The sequence below is a fragment of the Oncorhynchus gorbuscha genome, linkage group LG19 (genome assembly GCF_021184085.1).
Source record: "Oncorhynchus gorbuscha isolate QuinsamMale2020 ecotype Even-year linkage group LG19, OgorEven_v1.0, whole genome shotgun sequence".
Lineage (NCBI taxonomy): Eukaryota > Metazoa > Chordata > Actinopteri > Salmoniformes > Salmonidae > Oncorhynchus > Oncorhynchus gorbuscha.
This window is the reverse complement of record NC_060191.1, coordinates 37776993-37796008: the sequence shown is the minus strand read 5'-3', so window position 1 is coordinate 37796008 and position 19016 is coordinate 37776993. Positions and strand designations below refer to the sequence as shown.

Genomic DNA, 19016 nt, shown 5'->3' with positions numbered 1-19016 from the left:
CTGGACAGTTCCAGAGTCTTCGTCTCGTGCCACCTGTTACTTCCTGGTCTGCCGAGCCTCCGGAACCTAGAGTTAATAACCCACCTTGCTACTCCGGGCAGCCCAAGGAGTGCCGCTCCTTTCTCACCCAGTGTGATATTGTGTTCTCTCTCCAACCCAACACATACTCTAGAGAGAGAGCTCGGGTTGCTTACGTCATTTCACTCCTTACTTGCCGGGCTCGAGAGTGGGGCACAGCTATCTGGGAGGCAAGGGCTGATTGTTCAAACAATTACCAGAACTTTAAAGAGGAGATGATTCGGGTTTTTGACCGTTCAGTTTTTGGTAGGGAGGCTTCTAGGGCCCTGGCTTCCCTATGCCAAGGTGATCGATCCATAACGGATTACTCTATAGAGTTTCGCACTCTTGCTGCCTCTAGTGACTGGAACGAGCCGGCGCTGCTCGCTCGTTTTCTGGAGGGACTCCACGCAGTGGTCAAAGATGAGATTCTCTCCCGGGAGGTTCCTTCCAGTGTGGACTCGTTGATTGCTCTCGCCATCCGCATAGAACGACGGGTAGATCTTCGTCACCAAGCTCGTGGAAGAGAGCTCGCGTCAACGGTGTTTCCCTGCTCTGCATCGCAACCATCTCCCTCCTCTGGCTCAGAGACTGAGCCCATGCAGCTGGGAGGTATTCGCATCTCGACTAAGGAGAGGGAACGGAGGATCACCAACCGCCTGTGCCTCTATTGCGGATTTGATGGACATTTTGTCAATTCATGTCCAGTAAAAGCCAGAGCTCATCAGTAAGCGGAGGGCTACTGGTGAGCGCTACTACTCAGGTCTCTCCATCTAGATCCTGTACTACTGTGTCGGTCCATCTACGCTGGACCGGTTCGGGTGCTACATGCAGTGCCTTGATAGACTCTGGGGCTGAGGGTTGTTTCATGGACGAAGCATGGGCTCGGAAACATGACATTCCTTTCAGACAGTTAGACAAGCCTACGCCCATGTTCGCCTTAGATGGTAGTCATCTTCCCAGTATCAGATTTGAGACACTACCTTTAACCCTCACAGTATCTGGTAACCACAGTGAGACTATTTCTTTTTTGATTTTTCGTTCACCTTTTACACCTGTTGTTTTGGGTCATCCCTGGCTAGTATGTCATAATCCTTCTATTAATTGGTCTAGTAATTCTATCCTATCCTGGAACGTTTCTTGTCATGTGAAGTGTTTAATGTCTGCCATCCCTCCCATTTCTTCTGTCCCCACTTCTCAGGAGGAACCTGGCGATTTGACAGGAGTGCCGGAGGAATATCATGATCTGCGCACGGTCTTCAGTCGGTCCCGAGCCAACTCCCTTCCTCCTCACCGGTCGTATGATTGTAGTATTGATCTCCTTCCGGGGACCACTCCTCCTCGGGGTAGACTATACTCTCTGTCGGCTCCCGTTCGAACGTAAGGCTCTCGAGGATTATTTGTCTGTGTCTCTTGACGCCGGTACCATAGTGCCTTCTTCCTCTCCGGCCGGGGCGGGGTTTTTTTTTGTTAAGAAAAAGGACGGTACTCTGCGCTCCTGCGTGGATTATCGAGGGCTGAATGACATAACGGTTAAGAATCGTTATCCGCTTCCCCTTATGTCATCAGCCTTCGAGATTCTGCAGGGAGCCAGGTGCTTTACTAAGTTGGACCTTCGTAACGCTTACCATCTCGTGCGCATCAGAGAGGGGGACGAGTGGAAAACGGCGTTTAACACTCCGTTAGGGCATTTTGAGTACCGGGTTCTGCCGTTTGGTCTCGCCAATGCGCCAGCTGTTTTTCAGGCATTAGTTAATGATGTTCTGAGAGACATGCTGAACATCTTTGTTTTTGTCTACCTTGACGATATCCTGATTTTTTCACCGTCACTCGAGATTCATGTTCAGCACGTTCGACGTGTTCTCCAGCGCCTTTTAGAGAATTGTCTCTACGTGAAGGCTGAGAAGTGCTCTTTTCATGTCTCCTCCGTTACTTTTCTCGGTTCCGTTATTTCCGCTGAAGGCATTCAGATGGATTCTGCTAAGGTCCAAGCTGTCAGTGAGTGGCCCGTTCCAAGGTCACGTGTCGAGTTGCAGCGCTTTCTAGGTTTCGCTAATTTCTATCGGCGTTTCATTCGTAATTTCGGTCAAGTTGCTGCCCCTCTCACAGCTCTTACTTCTGTCAAGACGTGTTTTAAGTGGTCCGGTTCCGCCCAGGGAGCTTTTGATCTTCTAAAAGAACGTTTTACGTCCGCTCCTATCCTCGTTACTCCTGACGTCACTAGACAATTCATTGTCGAGGTTGACGCTTCAGAGGTAGGCGTGGGAGCCATTCTATCCCAGCGCTTCCAGTCTGACGATAAGGTTCATCCTTGCGCTTATTTTTCTCATCGCCTGTCGCCATCTGAACGCAACTATGATGTGGGTAACCGCGAACTGCTCGCCATCCGCTTAGCCCTAGGCGAATGGCGACAGTGGTTGGAGGGGGCGACCGTTCCTTTTGTCGTTTGGACAGACCATAAGAACCTTGAGTACATCCGTTCTGCCAAACGACTTAATGCTCGTCAAGCTCGTTGGGCGTTATTTTTCGCTCGTTTCGAGTTTGTGATTTCTTACCGTCCGGGTAGCAAGAACACCAAGCCTGATGCCTTATCCCGTCTTTTTAGTTCTTCTGTGGCTTCTACTGATCCCGAGGGGATTCTTCCTTATGGGCGTGTTGTCGGGTGGACAGTCTGGGGAATTGAAAGACAGGTTAAGCAAGCACTCACGCACACTGCGTCGCCGCGCGCTTGTCCTAGTAACCTTCTTTTCGTTCCTGTTTCCACTCGTCTGGCTGTTCTTCAGTGGGCTCACTCTGTCAAGTTAGCTGGTCATCCCGGTGTTCGAGGCACTCTTGCTTCTATTCGCCAGCGCTTTTGGTGGCCGACTCAGGAGCGTGACACGCGCCGTTTCGTGGCTGCTTGTTCGGACTGCGCGCAGACTAAGTCAGGTAACTCTCCTCCTGCCGGTCGTCTCAGACCGCTCCCCATTCCTTCTCGACCATGGTCTCACATCGCCCTAGACTTCATTACCGGTTTGCCTTTGTCTGCGGGGAAGACTGTGATTCTTACGGTTGTCGATAGGTTCTCTAAGGCGGCACATTTCATTCCCCTCGCTAAACTTCCTTCCGCTAAGGAGACGGCACAAATCATCATCGAGAATGTGTTCAGAATTCATGGCCTCCCGTTAGACGCCGTTTCAGACAGAGGTCCGCAATTCACGTCACAGTTTTGGAGGGAGTTCTGTCGTTTGATTGGTGCGTCCGTCAGTCTCTCTTCCGGGTTTCATCCCCAGTCTAACGGTCAAGCAGAGGGGCCAATCAGACGATTGGTCGCATACTACGCAGCCTTTCTTTCAGAAACCCTGCGTCTTGGGCAGAACAGCTCCCCTGGGCAGAATACGCTCACAACTCGCTTCCTTCGTCTGCTACCGGGTTATCTCCGTTTCAGAGTAGTCTGGGTTACCAGCCTCCTCTGTTCTCATCCCAGCTTGCCGAGTCCAGCGTTCCCTCCGCTCAAGCGTTTGTCCAACGTTGTGAGCGCACCTGGAGGAGGGTGAGGTCTGCACTTTGCCGTTACAGGGCACAGACTGTGAGAGCCGCCAATAAACATAGGATTAAGAGTCCAAGGTATTGTTGCGGCCAGAGAGTGTGGCTTTCCACTCGCAACCTTCCTCTTACGACAGCTTCTCGTAAGTTGACTCCGCGGTTCATTGGTCCGTTCCGTGTCTCCCAGGTCGTCAATCCTGTCGCTGTGTGACTGCTTCTTCCGCGACATCTTCGTCGCGTCCATCCTGTCTTCCATGTCTCCTGTGTCAAGCCCTTTCTTCGCACCCCCGTTCGTCTTCCCTCCCCCTCCCGTCCTTGTCGAGAGCGCACCTATTTACAAGGTACGTAGGATCATGGACATGCGTTCTCGGGGACGGGGTCACCAATACTTAGTGGATTGGGAGGGTTACGGTCCTGAGGAGAGGAGTTGGGTTCCGTCTCGGGACGTGCTGGACCGTTCACTGATTGATGATTTCCTCCGTTGCCGCCAGGATTCCTCCTCGAGTGCGCCAGGAGGCGCTCGGTGAGTGGGGGGGTACTGTCATGTTTTGTCTTATATTGTCTTGTCATTTTGCTTTTCCCTCTGTTCGTTTTCCCCCTGCTGGTCTTTTTAGGTTCGTTCCCCTTTTTCTCTCTCCCTTCCTCTCTCTCTTCTCTCTATCGTTCCGTTCCTGCTCCCAGCTGTTCCTATTCCCCTAATCAATCATTTAGTCTTCCCACACCTGTTCCCTATCTTTTCCCCTGATTAGAGTCCCTATTTCTCCCCTTGTTTTCCGTTTCTGCCCTGTCGGATCCTTGTATATTGTTCACCGTGCTGTGTCTTTGTATCGCCCTGTCGTGTCGTGTTTCCCTCAGATGCTGCGTGGTGAGCAGGTGTCTGAGTCTGCTACGGTCAAGTGCCTTCCCGAGGCAACCTGCAGTTTATTATCAAGTCTCCAGTCAGTTCTCGTGATTACGAGTGAAATTGTTTTTATGCTTTATTTACCGCTCCGATTTGTCTAGGAGTATTGCTATTTCCTTTAACTGGATTAAAGACTCTGTTTTCGCCAAGTCGCTTTTGGGTCCTCATTCACCTGCATAACACCTCCAGGTTGTGTAAGGGCTATTTGACCAAGGAGAGTGATGAATTGCTGCATCAGATGACCTGTCCTCCACAATCACCCAACCTCAACCCAGTTGAGATGGTTTGGGATGAGTTGGACCGCAGAGGGAAGGAAAAGCATCCAACAAGTGCTCAGCATATGCAGGACCTCCTTCAAGACTTTTGGGAAAGCATTCCCGATGAAGCTGGTTGAGAGAATGCCAAGACTGTGCAAAGCTGTCATCAAGGCAAAGGGTGTCTACTTTGAATAATCTAAATTAGAAAACATGTTTTTATTTGTTTAAAACTTTTTGTTGGTCACTACATGATTCATAGTTTCATAGTCTTCACTATTATTCTACAATGTAGAACATAGTGAAAATAAAGAAAAAAATCCTTGAATGAGTGTCCAAACTTTTGACTGGTACATTATATGAATGCACTATGGGTATTGAAATATGAAAATGCTGTTCAAATATGAGTTCGTTAAACTGTAGTGATAAGGAGCGGTCTTAGTAGCAGGTGGGCTTCACAAACACAACGGTACACAGAGGAGACAAAGCATAAGCAACCGAAAAGAAGCTCCCCTCGTCGATACTTTCTTTAACTGCAGAGCATGACATTCATACTGATGGGTGAGGCAAGGAGGGGCCTAGTTAACCCGTATTCAGCTCTCCACCCCAACAATAGCATGGGGCGACCACATGTTAGGGAGATATTTAGATGAGACCGTTGGGAGTGACTCATGTCTTTACAATGGACTGTTGTTCATTGTTGCTCGGTGTGCTGCACCAAAGCCATCGACGTCATAGACTTACAGTTTCAGATACCAGTAGAGTGATTGATGAAGTGTGTGGATGAATCGAGCAGTGTGTGAATGAATGGCTTTATGTTTCTCTCCTCCACAGAGGCAACCAGAACCGGGAATTGGCCCAACAGTGGCTGGAGAGGCTCAACGGCCAGTGGGGGCTCCAGAGGTTACTACAGGACTGCCACGAGGTAGGACAAAACACAAGTAGTGTCATGACCAACACTGGCATATCAATGGAATAACCAATGGGAGGTAGTATGTATGGGTTCATAAAATGGCTGGGGTCACAGAGCTATACTGTACTGTACATGTCTCTGCCTGTGACCACATGGGGTCAGGCTTAAACCTCCAGATGAATATCATATTGCGGGATCCTTCAGTGATATAAACTGGAACTCTGCTTAGCTGGGTGGGTTCTTGTCCTTCCTCAATCTTTATATCAGGGGTGACAAAATTGTTAATTTGTTTCAATGTAAGTTGAAGGATTTGAGCCAGCCGGCTGCTGTGTTAGATGCTTAACTTGGGGATGTGAGTGACGGATGAACTTGACTCATCTGAAGTTCCGACGTGATTGGCTGTTGCTGGATGCTTGTCATACGGTTGTCATTTGGTTGCAAAGGAAGAGGATGCTTTGCTGCGACATGACTTTGACTGCCATGTTGAAGCTGTGCTGTGTGTCTGTGAGTCAGGACAGCCATATTCAGTGTCCAGTGCCCAACCTGGACGCATCAGCTGTATCAGGGGTTCCCGAGTGGTGAAGAGTCGCTGCAGACCCTGGTTCGATTCCAGGCTGTATCGCAAGCGGCCATGATTTGGAGTCCCATAGGGCGGCACACGATTGGCCCAGCGTCGTCAGGGTTTGGCCGGGGTAGTAAATAATAATTTGTTCTTAACCGACTTGCTTAGTTTGATAAAATGTTTTAAATGAAAGGGTATTATAGTGTGCCCCAGAGCTACCCTAACTAACCCAGAGCTTTATTCCGTTTCTGCAACTTTCTCTCTGCCTGCCCTGCATTGAATAATTCACCACCACCTCCCTTCATCGTTTGTTCAGGGGAAAGGGCAGTGTATCTGTGTGAGAAGGCTTCCCTGCCCGTGTGTGGCCTACTGTATGAGAGGGATACACACTGCGACAGTTTGTACGAACGTGCAGAACCAAGTCGGTAGTGTGTTCTTAACTTTTACTCTTTCTATACAGCTGTACTGGCTTGGGAAGAAAGGGTTGATGCACGTCCAGCGGCTGGTTTTTACCCTGCTCCATTCTGAACCACAATTCCAGCAGAATTCTAGACTTTCCTAGTTCACTTGTCTATTGGCAGTGTCCCAAAAAACGTAGTGCAATATACACTTTAAAGGGAATCGTTTCCCTATAGATGTGAGATGGCCCTGTTCAGCTCTATCTGTCCTGTTCTTTGGGTGAGATGGTAAGATGGAGCCATGAGGGGGAGGCCTGGTCACCCTGATGATAACCCCCATGTAGTGACATCACATCGACCTGACTGTGGACTGGAGGCAGAGGCTCATCATCTCTAATAGCAGTGTTACCACTGGAGTCCATTTGATGAGCGCCTTTCCTATACTTCCACAAGCTGCTGCCTCCCAGTCTCACATGGGCACAATTCATTTGGAGTCCCAGGGGTGCTTTCTGCCTGTGATCCCCACTGAGCTCCTCTGATCAGCAGGGCAGCATCCAGAGGTGAAAGGTTGAGGGGAAAAGCGGGGCGATGGAGAGGAATATGCCATGGACCCTTTGCACGACAGCAGAGCAGTAAATCTATCAAACCACGAATACAGTGGGGCAAAATAGTATTTAGGCAGCTACCAATTGTGCAAGTTCTCCCACTCAAAAAGATGAGAGGGCCTGTAATTTTCATCATAGGTACACATCAACTATGACAGACAAAATGAGAAAAACAAAATCCAGAATATCACATTGTAGGATTTTTTAATGAATTTATTTGCAAATTATGGTGGAAAATAAGTATTTGGTCACCTACAAACAAGCAAGATGTCTGGCTCTCACAGACCTGTAACTTATTCTTTAAGAGGCTCCTCTGTCCTCCACTCGTTACCTGTATTAATGACACCTGTTTGAACTTGTTATCAGTATAAAAGACACCTGTCCACAACCTCAAACAGTCACACTCCAAACTCCACTATGGCCAAGACCAAAGAGCTGTCAAAGGACACCAGAAACACAATTGTAGACCTGCACCAGGCTGGGAAGACTGAATCTGCAATAGGTAAGCAGCTTGGTTTGAAGAAATCAACTGTGGGAGCAATTATTAGGAAATGGAAGACATACAAGACAACTGATAATCTCCCTCGATCTGGGGCTCCATGCAAGATCTCACCCCGTGGGCTCAAAATGATCACAAGAACGGTGAGCAAAAATCCCAGAACCACACGGGGGGACCTAGTGAATGACCTGCAGAGAGCTGAGACCAAAGTAACAAAGCCTACCATCAGTAACACACTATGCCGCCAGGGACTCAAATCCTGCAGTGCCAGACGTGTCCCCCTGCTTAAGCCAGTACATGTCTTGGCCTGTCTGAAGTTTGCTAGAGAGCATTTGGATGATCCAGAAGATGATTGGGAGGATGTCATATGGTCAGATGAAACCAAAATATAACTTTTTGGTAAAAACTCAACTCGTTGTGTTTGGAGGACAAAGAATGCTGAGTTGCATCCAAAGAACACCAAACCTACTGTGAAGCATGGGGGTGGAAACATCATGCTTTGGGGCTGTTTTTCTGCAAAGGGACCAGGATGACTGATCCGTGTAAAGGAAAGAATGAATGGGACCATGTATCGTGAAATTTTCAGTGAAAACCTCCTTCCATCAGCAAGGGCATTGAAGATGAAACGTGGCTGGGTCTTTCAGCATGACAATGATTCCAAACACACCGCCCGGGCAACGAAGGAGTGGCTTCGTAAGAAGCATTTCAAGGTCCTGGAGTGGCCTAGCCAGTCTCCAGATCTCAACCCCATGGAAAATCTTTGGAGGGAGTTGAAAGTCTGTGTTGCCCAGCAACAGCCCCAAAACATCACTGCTCTAGAGGAGATCTTACAGAAAACGTTTGACCTCTGTCATTGCCAACAAAGGGTATATAACAAAGTATTGAGATAAACTTTGGTTATTGACCAAATACTTATTTTCCACCATAATTTGCAAATGAATTCATTAAAATTCCTACAATGTGATTTTCTGGATTTTTTTTCTTATTTTGTCTGTCATAGTTGAAGTGTACCTATGATGAAAATTACAGGCCTCTCTCATATTTTTAAGTGGGAGAACTTGCACAATTGGTGGCTGACTAAATACTTTTTTGCCACACTGTATATCATCCCTCTCTCCCTACCTCCATCTTTCTGTCCCCTTACCCCCCCCCCCCCCGCTCAGTAATGTAATTTCAAGTGCAGAGCATTCCCACTGATGACGCCTCACAGCAGCGTAGGATCTCTCTCTCTCTCTCTCAAACTCTCTCTTTGCTGCTCACCCACTCCCTTCCTTTCGCCCCTCCTCTCTCCCTCTCTGGCTCTCCCTCTCTGGCTCTCCCTCTCTGGCTCTCCCTCTCTGTCTCTCCCTCTCTGTCTCTCCCTCTTTGTCTCTCCCTCTCTGGCTCTCCCTCTTTGTCTCTCCCTCGCTGGCTCTCCCTCGCTGGCTCTCCCTCGCTGGCTCTCCCTCTCTGGCTCTATCCAGTGCAAGCTTTCTATCACCTTGCTCTGCTCAGCCACTGCAGCAGCAGCAGGGTTAGGGAAACTGGGGCTTGTGACAGCCCGGAATACAGCCCTGTGCAGCTGGAAGAGGCAAGGACTGCAGCAGAGGGACAAACCAAGAGAGAGAAAGAGAGGCAGGCAGGCAAAAGGAAACGGGTTGGGGATTGGGGGTGGAGAAGAAAGGCAATACGAATGTGATGGAGGAGTCGTGAGGTGCTCTGAAGAGCGATGAGCGAGTCTGGATTTATTTGGAGCCAGAGGAGCAGAATCTCTCCACCATCCTCCCTCCTCGACACTATCAAAAACCAGCCCCCTCCTCCCACATCCCATCCCTCCCTCGCTCCCTCTCTTCACAGCATCACTAACCACAACCACTGAGCCTCCAGGCCATCGCTGATGCTTCCGAATCCCAGCCCGTCCTCCACCAGACTGCTCGCTGTAGGTGGGGGCTGAATGAGGGGGAGAGGAGAGGGTTCATGGGGAGGGGCAAACCTGCTTCTGGAGCCTGCCATTTTATTGTTTTGGGGAGATTTTTATTTTCTCCATTTCTCATTCTCTCGTCACTGGTCCGCCTCCTCCTCGTCTTTATCCCTTTCTCTGGTTTGAACATGCCAGCCACGGCAACGCGCCACGGAAACGCGGCAACGCGCCACGGCAACGCAGCAGCAGAGAGGCTAATGTAGCTTCTGCATCATCTTATCCCCGTTTTATTTTATTTTTAGGAGCAGCTTTGCCTTGCTGCTCGTTTGTTTTGATTCCTCCAGCGTCTCCCTCTCTGACTGTGGAGGACTTGTGCTTTATTCCTACCTGGATGGGCAGGTCGAGGATGTGGATACTTACGGCCACCCGTCACAACCCTATGGGCCGGCCCTGTTAAGAGCTGCCTGCCGGTAAATTAAACATTTCCCGTTAGATGTTAGGGGAGTAGCAGTCAAGGACGGGAGAGCCTAGTGCAGAAGATGGGGGTGGAAATATGTGGGTGGCAGGCAGGAGACAGAGAGATATTGTTCTTTTTATATTGCTTGTACAGATGATGTTGAATGGGCAGGGATATTTGCAAGTTATTTTGTACGTTTGGCCTTGAATGCAATGGTCAGCTTGCTTTTGTACCAAATGTGCCAATGGATTATGTGCTTGTGTAGAGGTGTGCTTTTGCGTGTTCTGTGTCCATGTGAATGAATTCCTGTTACCATGTGTGTGCTTGTGCGGTACAGCACACTTGTCTGCGTACATGTGTCTGCTGTGTGTGTTTAACATGCATGTGCTTGACATTGTGTGTGTCTCTGTGTTCATGCGTTTAACATGCATGTGCTTGACATTGTGTGTGTCTCTGTGTTCATGCGTTTAACATGCATGTGCTTTACATTGTGTGTGTCTCTGTGTTCATGCGTTTAACATGCATGTGCTTGACATTGTGTGTGTCTCTGTGTTCATGCGTTTGGATGATTGCTTTTCTATTCTTTCTGTGTGTTTTATTTTTGACCCATTGTTTGCATTGATCTTTTAGTTTTTCACATGACTATGGCCATATGTTCAGCCTGAATACATCTCTGTGTGTGCTTGTACAGGTATTGTGTGTGTGTGTGTGTATGTGTGTACAGACATGTGACTGCATGTGTGTGTGTGTGTCTCTATGTATGTGGGCATCTTTGATACTCTGCATGCATCTGTTAGTAGCCTATATTGTCCCCCTAGATGACAGTACAAATGCATTGAGTGGCATGATCGTCCTGTACTGACAGCTCCCTTGTCCCTCAGCTTGGAGACTGGGTGGCAGAGAAGATGCTCATGGCTCGTGACACGTCCCGCGATGAGACGCAGAAGCTGCACAAGAAGTGGCTGAAGCACCAGGCCTTCATGGCCGAGCTGTCCCAGAACAAGGAGTGGCTGGAGAAGATTGAGAGGGTGAGTAGAGTCGAGTACAGCACGGCTGGGGCTCTACACAGAGGCGGAGGTGGGTATCTACCATGGGCTGATGCTCAGGAATGGGGAAGGGGAGACTGAGCTGGTGGTGGTGGTGGTAGAGTTTTGGGTGTGTGCGAGTTAGTGTCAACTCATTATTGCTATGTCATTTGTTTTGTTTGTAGGATACAAATAAATACAAAGTTCCTCATTACAATGTGATCAGACCAGTGTTTATGTTGTATATAATCAAATAATGACATTATCTGCAACATTTGTGGTCCGTAATGATTTGATTTGCTCTTAAAGGATTTATTTTACAAGTGATTATTTCTAAGCCTGTTTCGAGAGTGACACAGCAAACGAGCAAAAACTTGATGAGAATTGCCATCTGGTTTACCATCAGTTGAATTAAAGGACAATCACAGGCACTGAGAGTGGATGGTTGAGCATGTCAGTGAATCGTCTCTAAGAGCTTTGATGAACCCAGAGATGCCCTGATGTGCCTATGAGCACGAACACCTTCGCCTGAAATCGCCACTGGTCACATCACCACATCATATCTGTGGGCCCTGCCTGCCCTATCAGATTGATACAAACTGTAACATCAGTGGGATAATTGCTTCAGGCAAGTAGTACAAGTACACCCACTGGCTCCGACGTGGCTCATTATACCCTGCGATATATAATCGGAGCAGGGCTGCACGGGATGCACATTGCGTGGGAAAGCAAATGGTTTCACCGAACGTTCGTACACTGTGCATTTGTACACTGTGCATTTGTACACTGTGCGTTTGTACACTGTGCGTTTGTACACTGTGCGTTTGTACACTGTGCGTTTGTACACTGTGCGTTTGTACACTGTGCGTTCGTACACTGTGCGTTCGTACACTGTGCGTTCGTACACTGTGCGTTCGTACACTGTGCGTTTGTACACTGTGCGTTTGTACACTGTGCGTTTGTACACTGTGCGTTTGTACACTGTGCGTTCGTACACTGTGCGTTCGTACACTGTGCGTTTGTACACTGTGCATTTGCACACTGCGTTCGTACACTGTGCGTTCGTACACTGTGCGTTCGTACACTGTGCAAATGGATTTGGGAACATGGTTGCCATTAGGCCTAAGTATATCCAGAAGTGTAATGTAGCAGTGGAAGCTGCTGAGGGGAGGACGGCTCATAATAATGGCTGGAATGGAGTCAATGGAGTGGTATCAACCACATGGAAACCACACCTTTGATGTGTTTGATGTCATTCCATTGACTCCATTCCAGGCATTATTAAAAGCCCCTCAGTGACGTCATCGAGGCTGAGTCTAAGTGGTACGATCCGTTTTGGATTCAAATTCAGGTCATCTGCATAGCTAGATACTGGAGTGTTATTGGAAGGTGCTTACTGCAGCTGCTGTGCAAGGGAACGATCGCTTGGAGGCACACCCATTGGCATGCCTATGATCTCAGTAGAATAATTGGCAGCATGTCATTTGTATACAGCTCCTCTTACAGTAAATTATTTCTAGGTACAGTGTGATTAGCCACGTCTCCCAGCGATGCTGTGTATCCAAACAGAAACACAGTTTACTCCCCCGGGGCTCCGTCATAGGGTTGTTGGGAAAACAAATGAAATGCGGAGAGACAGGCACCCTAAATGCACCGTAACACAGCTGCACTGTGTGTGTGTGTGTGTGTCTCATTTGAAACCATGTCAACTGGTGACCTGCTCTGTGTGTGAGAGAGTCTGGGGGTCGGAATGCCTGATATCTGAAAAATTCAATTAAAAATCTAATATTTATATTATGGATGACTCTAGGTCGGAATCCATTCATGTTTAGAACCATAGTGGTTCATGGATATACACTATCTTTGCTTGACAATTTCAACGATTCAGGATACTGACCAGGGTTTTGTTCTCAGATTGAGACATGAATATCGGATATGCCTTTGAAAGATCAGAGTATTTTAGAAAGAGTAGCCTTTGTTCTGAATATATAAACCTACACCGCATATATATATATATAAATCTTTAGGTATTATATATATTAACACTGTAGGCTATACCATAATATTGATTAACAGTGGAGAGGTTTCGTATTTGGCATTCATTATTTTTTTATGGATGAAAACATTCTATTGTACTTACACAGCTTACATTTTTCTATGAAATCAGAATAGTTTGTAATACGGGCAGTTTTCACTGGTATTCTGTCTCATATATTTTCTCATCTGGGTTGGTACACTCGGACCTGCCTATAGATTTCCCTCAGTAACGGCAACACTTTGAGATCGCGGTAGGCGAAAGTAGCCCTCTTTAAAAGGGCAAGTTGGTGGTCTTGTGTGAGTTCAAGGCTATTGCATAGAGCCAATGTATAGATAAAACTACCCAATGATTTCCTGAGGGGAAGCAAGCTGGAGCTGTGATAAATCTGTTGGGTCAGTGCTAGTGTTACAACCATATTGGTTTGAGTTAGGGTGGTCCTGGGAAACATTATTTTCACCCTCCTGGATTTTCATGAGCTGTGTTCTCTATCGAACAATTTACGCAAAGCAAATCGGTTATATACAGTTGAAGTCGGAAGTTTACATACACCTTAGCCAAATACATTTAAACTCAGTTTTTCACAATTCCTGACATTTAATCTTAGTGAAAATATCCTGTTTTAGGTCAGTTAGGAATACCACTTTATTTTAAGAATATGAAAAAATGTAAGAATAATAGTAGAAAGAATCATTTATTTCAGCTTTTATTTCTTTCATCACATTCCCAGTGGGTCAGAGGTTTACATATACTCAATATTTGGTAGCATTGCCTTTAAATTTTTTAACTTGGGTCAAACATTTTGGGTAGCCTTCCACAAGCTTCCCACAATAAGTTGGGTGAATTTTGGCCCATTCCTCCTGACAGAGCTGGTGTAACTGAGTCAGGTTTGTAGGCCTCTTTGCTCCAAATGCTTTTTCAGTTCTGCCCACAAATGATCTATAGGATTGAGTTCAGGGTTTTGTGATGGCCACTCCAATATCTTGACTTTGTTGTCCTTTTTGCCACAACTAAAGGAAATATGCTTGGGGTCATTGTCCATTTGGAAGACACATTTGTGACCAAGCTTTAACTTCCTGACTGATGTCTTGAGATGTTGGTTCAATATATCCACATAATTTTCCGTCCTCATGATTTCATCTATTTTGTGAAGTGCACCAGTCCCTCCTGCAGCAAAGCACCCCCACAACATGATGCTGCCACCCCCATGTTTCACGGTTGGGATGGTGTTCTTCTGCTTGCAAGCCTCCCCCTTTTCCTCCAAACATAACGATGGTCATTATGGCCAAACAGTTCTATTTTTGCTTCATCAGATCAGAGGACATTTCTCCAAAAGTACGATCTTTGTCCCCATGTGAAGTTGCAAACCGTAGTCTGGCTTATTTTATGGTGGTTTTGAAGCAGTGGCTTCTTCCTTGCCGAGCGGCCTTTCAGGTTATGTCGATATAGGACTCGTTTTACTGTGGATATAGATACTTTTGTACCTGCTTCCTCCAGTATCTTCACAAGGTCCTTTGCTGTTGTTCTGGGATTGATTTGCACTTTTCACACCAAAGCACGTTCACCTCTAGGTGACAGAACGACATCTCCTTCCTGAGCGGTATGACGTTTGCGTGGTCCCATGGTGTTTATACTTGCGTACTATTGTTTGTACAGATGAACGTGGTACCTTCAGGTGTTTGCTCCCAAGGATGAACCAGACTTGTGGAGGTCTGCAATTTTTTTCAGAGTTCTTGGCTGATTTCTTTTGATTTTCCCATGATGTCAAGCAAAGAGGCACTGCGTTTGAAGGTAGGCCTTGAAACACATCCACAGGTACACCTCCAATTGACTCAAATGATGTCAATTAGAAGCTTCTAAAGCCATGACATCATTTTCTGGAATTTTGCAAGCTGTTTAAAGGCACAGTCAACTTGTAAACTTCTGACCCACTGGAATTGTGATACAGTGAATTATATGTGGAATAATCTGTCTGTAAACAATTGCTGGAAAAATGACTTGTGTCATGCACAAAGTAGATGTCCTAACCGACTTGCCAAACTATAGTTTGTCAAGAAGACATTTGCGGAGTGGTTGAAAAACAAGTTTTAATGACTCCAACCTAGGTGTATGCAAACTGACTTCAACTGTATGAAAGGGTCTAGGACTGTCTCCAAGGTTTTGAGTAGCTAACGTATAGGCCTTTATAGCAGCTAGAATCTCTGGTGTTACTGAACGCCCCAGCCTTTTGATGCAGGTGACCCTCTTGCCATGTAACTGTCAGGTGATTTACATTTTTACGTGGTGGATTTTCTCCCTGACATCACATGCCCGGCAGCTGTTGGAAGGTGCAACTTAGCCAAGTGGACGGATATGTGCCCGAGCTTGCATTGGTTGCCAGGCAACAGCCTGTCCCCTCCCAGAATACCTAATGTATGAAGGTAATTTGTCCTGCTTCTCTCCCATATGAAACCAGCAGGAAGTGACATGTTAAAGGGCTACCGTGAAGAGTATCATAAAATGTTTGAATGTACAGATAAAGTATGAAAAAGTATGAAAATGTTCTGGAAAGAGCATCTGCTAAATGACTCAAATGTGAGAAAATGTCCTATAAATAGAGGTGTTAATTACACGGATCTGATGCAGGTGAGAAGACTGGATGTGAGAACAACCTGTGTCTGTGGGTGTCTTAACCTCATTTTGGAAGTGCAGAATTGAAGATGCTTAAAGGCGGGGGGGGGGGGGGGATTGTAATCATTGGATTTAGTGCTTGTCCCTGCAGTGTGGAACTTTTTATAAATGGGGCCTGCCACTGTTTCTCTCAAAGCTGTTGCTACCCAAAGCCCAATGGGCGCTCATTTCTTTTTTTTCCCCTCGTTTTGTCGTGTCGTGTTTTCCTCAGATGCTGCGTGGTGAGCAGGTGTCTGAGTCTGTCTGGTTCAAGTGCCTTCCCGAGGCAACCTGCTGTTCACCTGCTGTTCAAGATCGAGTCTCCAGTTTGTCCTCGTCATTTCGAGTGAAAGTTGTGTTTTTTGTTTGTATTTACTTTACTGGATTAAAGACTCTGTTTTCGCCAAGTCGCTTTTGGGTCCTCTTTCACCTGCATGACAGAAGGAACCGAACAAGGAATGGACCCAGCGACTTCAGACGCTCGTTACACTGCCGTCGAGATCCAAGGAGCCATGCTCGGCAGACACGAGCAGGAATTGTCTGCTGCTCGCCATGCCGTGGAGAACCTGGCCGCTCAGGTTTCCGACCTCTCTGGACAGTTCCAGAGTCTACGTCTCGTGCCACCTGTTACTTCCTGGCCTGCCGAGCCTCCAGAACCTAGGGTTAATAACCCACCTTGCTACTCCGGGCAGCCCACTGAGTGCCGCTCCTTTCTCACGCAGTGTGAGATTGTGTTCTCTCTCCAACCCAACACATACTCTAGAGAGAGAGCTCGGGTTGCTTACGTCATTTCACTCCTTACTGGCCGGGCTCGAGAATGGGGCACAGCTATCTGGGAGGCAAGGGCTGATTGCTCTAACAAGTTCCAGAACTTTAAAGAGGAGATGATTCGGGTTTTTGACCGTTCAGTTTTTGGTAGGGAGGCTTCTAGGGCCCTGGCTTCCTTATGCCAAGGTGAACGGTCCATAACGGATTATTCTATTGAGTTTCGCACTCTTGCTGCCTCTAGTGAGTGGAACGAGCCGGCGCTGCTCGCTCGTTTTCTGGAGGGACTCCACGCAGTGGTTAAGGATGAGATTCTCTCCCGGGAGGTTCCTTCAGATGTGGACTCTTTGATTGCTCTCGCCATCTGCATAGAACGACGGGTAGATCTTCGTCACCGGGCTCGTGGAAGAGAGCTCGCATCAACGGTGTTTCCCTGCTCCGCATCGCAACCATCTCCCTCCTCTGGCTCAGGGTCTGAGTTACTCCTGACGTCACTAGACAATTCATTGTCGAGGTTGGCGCTTCAGAGGTAGGCGTGGGAGCCATTCTATCCCAGCGCTTCCAGTCTGACGATAAGGTTCATCCTTGCGCTTATTTTTCTCATCGCCTGTCGCCATCTGAGCGCAACTATGATGTGGGTAACCGTGAACTGCTCGCCATCCGCTTAGCCCTAGGCGAATGGCGACAGTGGTTGGAGGGGCGACCGTTCCTTTTGTCGTTTGGACAGACCATAAGAACCTTGAGTACATCCGTTCTGCCAAACGACTTAATGCCCGTCAAGCTCGTTGGGCGTTGTTTTTCGCTCGTTTCGAGTTTGTGATTTCTTACCGTCCGGGTAGCAAGAACACCAAGCCTGATGCCTTATCCCGTCTGTTTAGTTCTTCTGTGGCTTCTACTGATCCCGAGGGGATTCTTCCTTATGGGCGTGTTGTCGGGTTAACAGTCTGGGGAATTGAAAGACAGGTTAAGCAAGCACTCACGCACACTGCGTCGCCGCGCGCTTGTCCTAGTAACCTCCTTTTCGTTCCTGTTTCCACTCGTCTGGCTGTTCTTCAGTGGGCTCACTCTGCCAAGTTAGCTGGTCATCCCGGTGTTCGAGGCACTCTTGCGTCTATTCGCCAGCGCTTTTGGTGGCCGACTCAGGAGCGTGACACGCGCCGTTTCGTGGCTGCTTGTTCGGACTGCGCGCAGACTAAGTCGGGTAACTCTCCTCCTGCCGGTCGTCTCAGACCGCTCCCCATTCCTTCTCGACCATGGTCTCACATCGCCCTAGACTTCATTACCGGTCTGCCTTTGTCTGCGGGGAAGACTGTGATTCTTACGGTTGTCGATAGGTTCTCTAAGGCGGCACATTTCATTCCCCTCGCTAAACTTCCTTCCGCTAAGGAGACGGCACAAATCATTATCGAGAATGTATTCAGAATTCATGGCCTCCCGTTAGACGCCGTTTCAGACAGAGGCCCGCAATTCACGTCACAGTTTTGGAGGGAGTTCTGTCGTTTGATTGGTGCGTCCGTCAGTCTCTCTTCCGGGTTTCATCCCCAGTCTAACGGTCAAGCAGAGAGGGCCAATCAGACGATTGGTCGCATACTACGCAGCCTTTCTTTCAGAAACCCTGCGTCTTGGGCAGAACAGCTCCCCTGGGCAGAATACGCTCACGATTCGCTTCCTTCGTCTGCTACCGGGTTATCTCCGTTTCAGAGTAGTCTGGGTTACCAGCCTCCTCTGTTCTCATCCCAGCTTGCCGAGTCCAGCGTTCCCTCCGCTCAAGCGTTTGTCCAACGTTGTGAGCGCACCTGGAGGAGGGTGAGGTCTGCACTTTGCCGTTACAGGGCACAGACTGTGAGAGCCGCCAATAAACGCAGGATTAAGAGTCCAAGGTATTGTTGCGGCCAGAGAGTGTGGCTTTCCACTCGCAACCTTCCTCTTACGACAGCTTCTCGTAAGTTGACTCCGCGGTTCATTGGTCCGTTCCGTGTCTCCCAGGTCGTCAATCCTGTCGCTGTGCGACTGCTTCTTCCGCGACATCTTCGTCGCGTCCATCCTGTCTTCCATGTCTCCTGTGTCAAGCCCTTTCTTCGCACCCCCGTTCGTCTTCCCTCCCCCCTCCCGTCCTTGTCGAGAGCGCACCTATTTACAAGGTACATAAGATCATGGACATGCGTTCTCGGGGACGGGGTCACCAATACTTAGTGGATTGGGAGGGTTACGGTCCTGAGGAGAGGAGTTGGGTTCCGTCTCGGGACGTGCTGGACCGTTCACTCATTGATGATTTCCTCCGTTGCCGCCAGGATTCCTCCTCGAGTGCGCCAGGAGGCGCTCGGTGAGTGGGGGGTACTGTCATGTTTTGTCATTTATTATCTTGTCTTGTCCCTGTGCTTCCCATTCTATTCGTTTCCCTCTGCTGGTCTTATTAGGTTCTTTCCCTCTTTCTATCCCTCTCTCTCCCCCTCCCTCTCTCACTCTCTCGC

The 19016-nt window shown here is 48.1% G+C and overlaps 1 protein-coding gene across 7 annotated transcripts in view; it reads left to right on the top strand.

Moving 5' to 3' along the window:
* The window catches only part of LOC124005511 (spectrin beta chain, non-erythrocytic 1-like), an 80016-nt gene that overhangs the window by 35359 nt on the left and 25641 nt on the right, over positions 1-19016 (top strand). For 6 of the 7 annotated variants that reach the window (XM_046314853.1, XM_046314856.1, XM_046314855.1 and 3 more), the window contains exons 18-19: positions 5572-5662; positions 10953-11099. In XM_046314853.1, coding sequence (XP_046170809.1) covers positions 5572-5662; positions 10953-11099 — 238 coding nt within the window. Of the gene's footprint in view, positions 1-5571; positions 5663-9206; positions 10085-10952; positions 11100-19016 lie in introns of those variants that run through there. The other variant, XM_046314857.1, reaches the window with a different exon arrangement.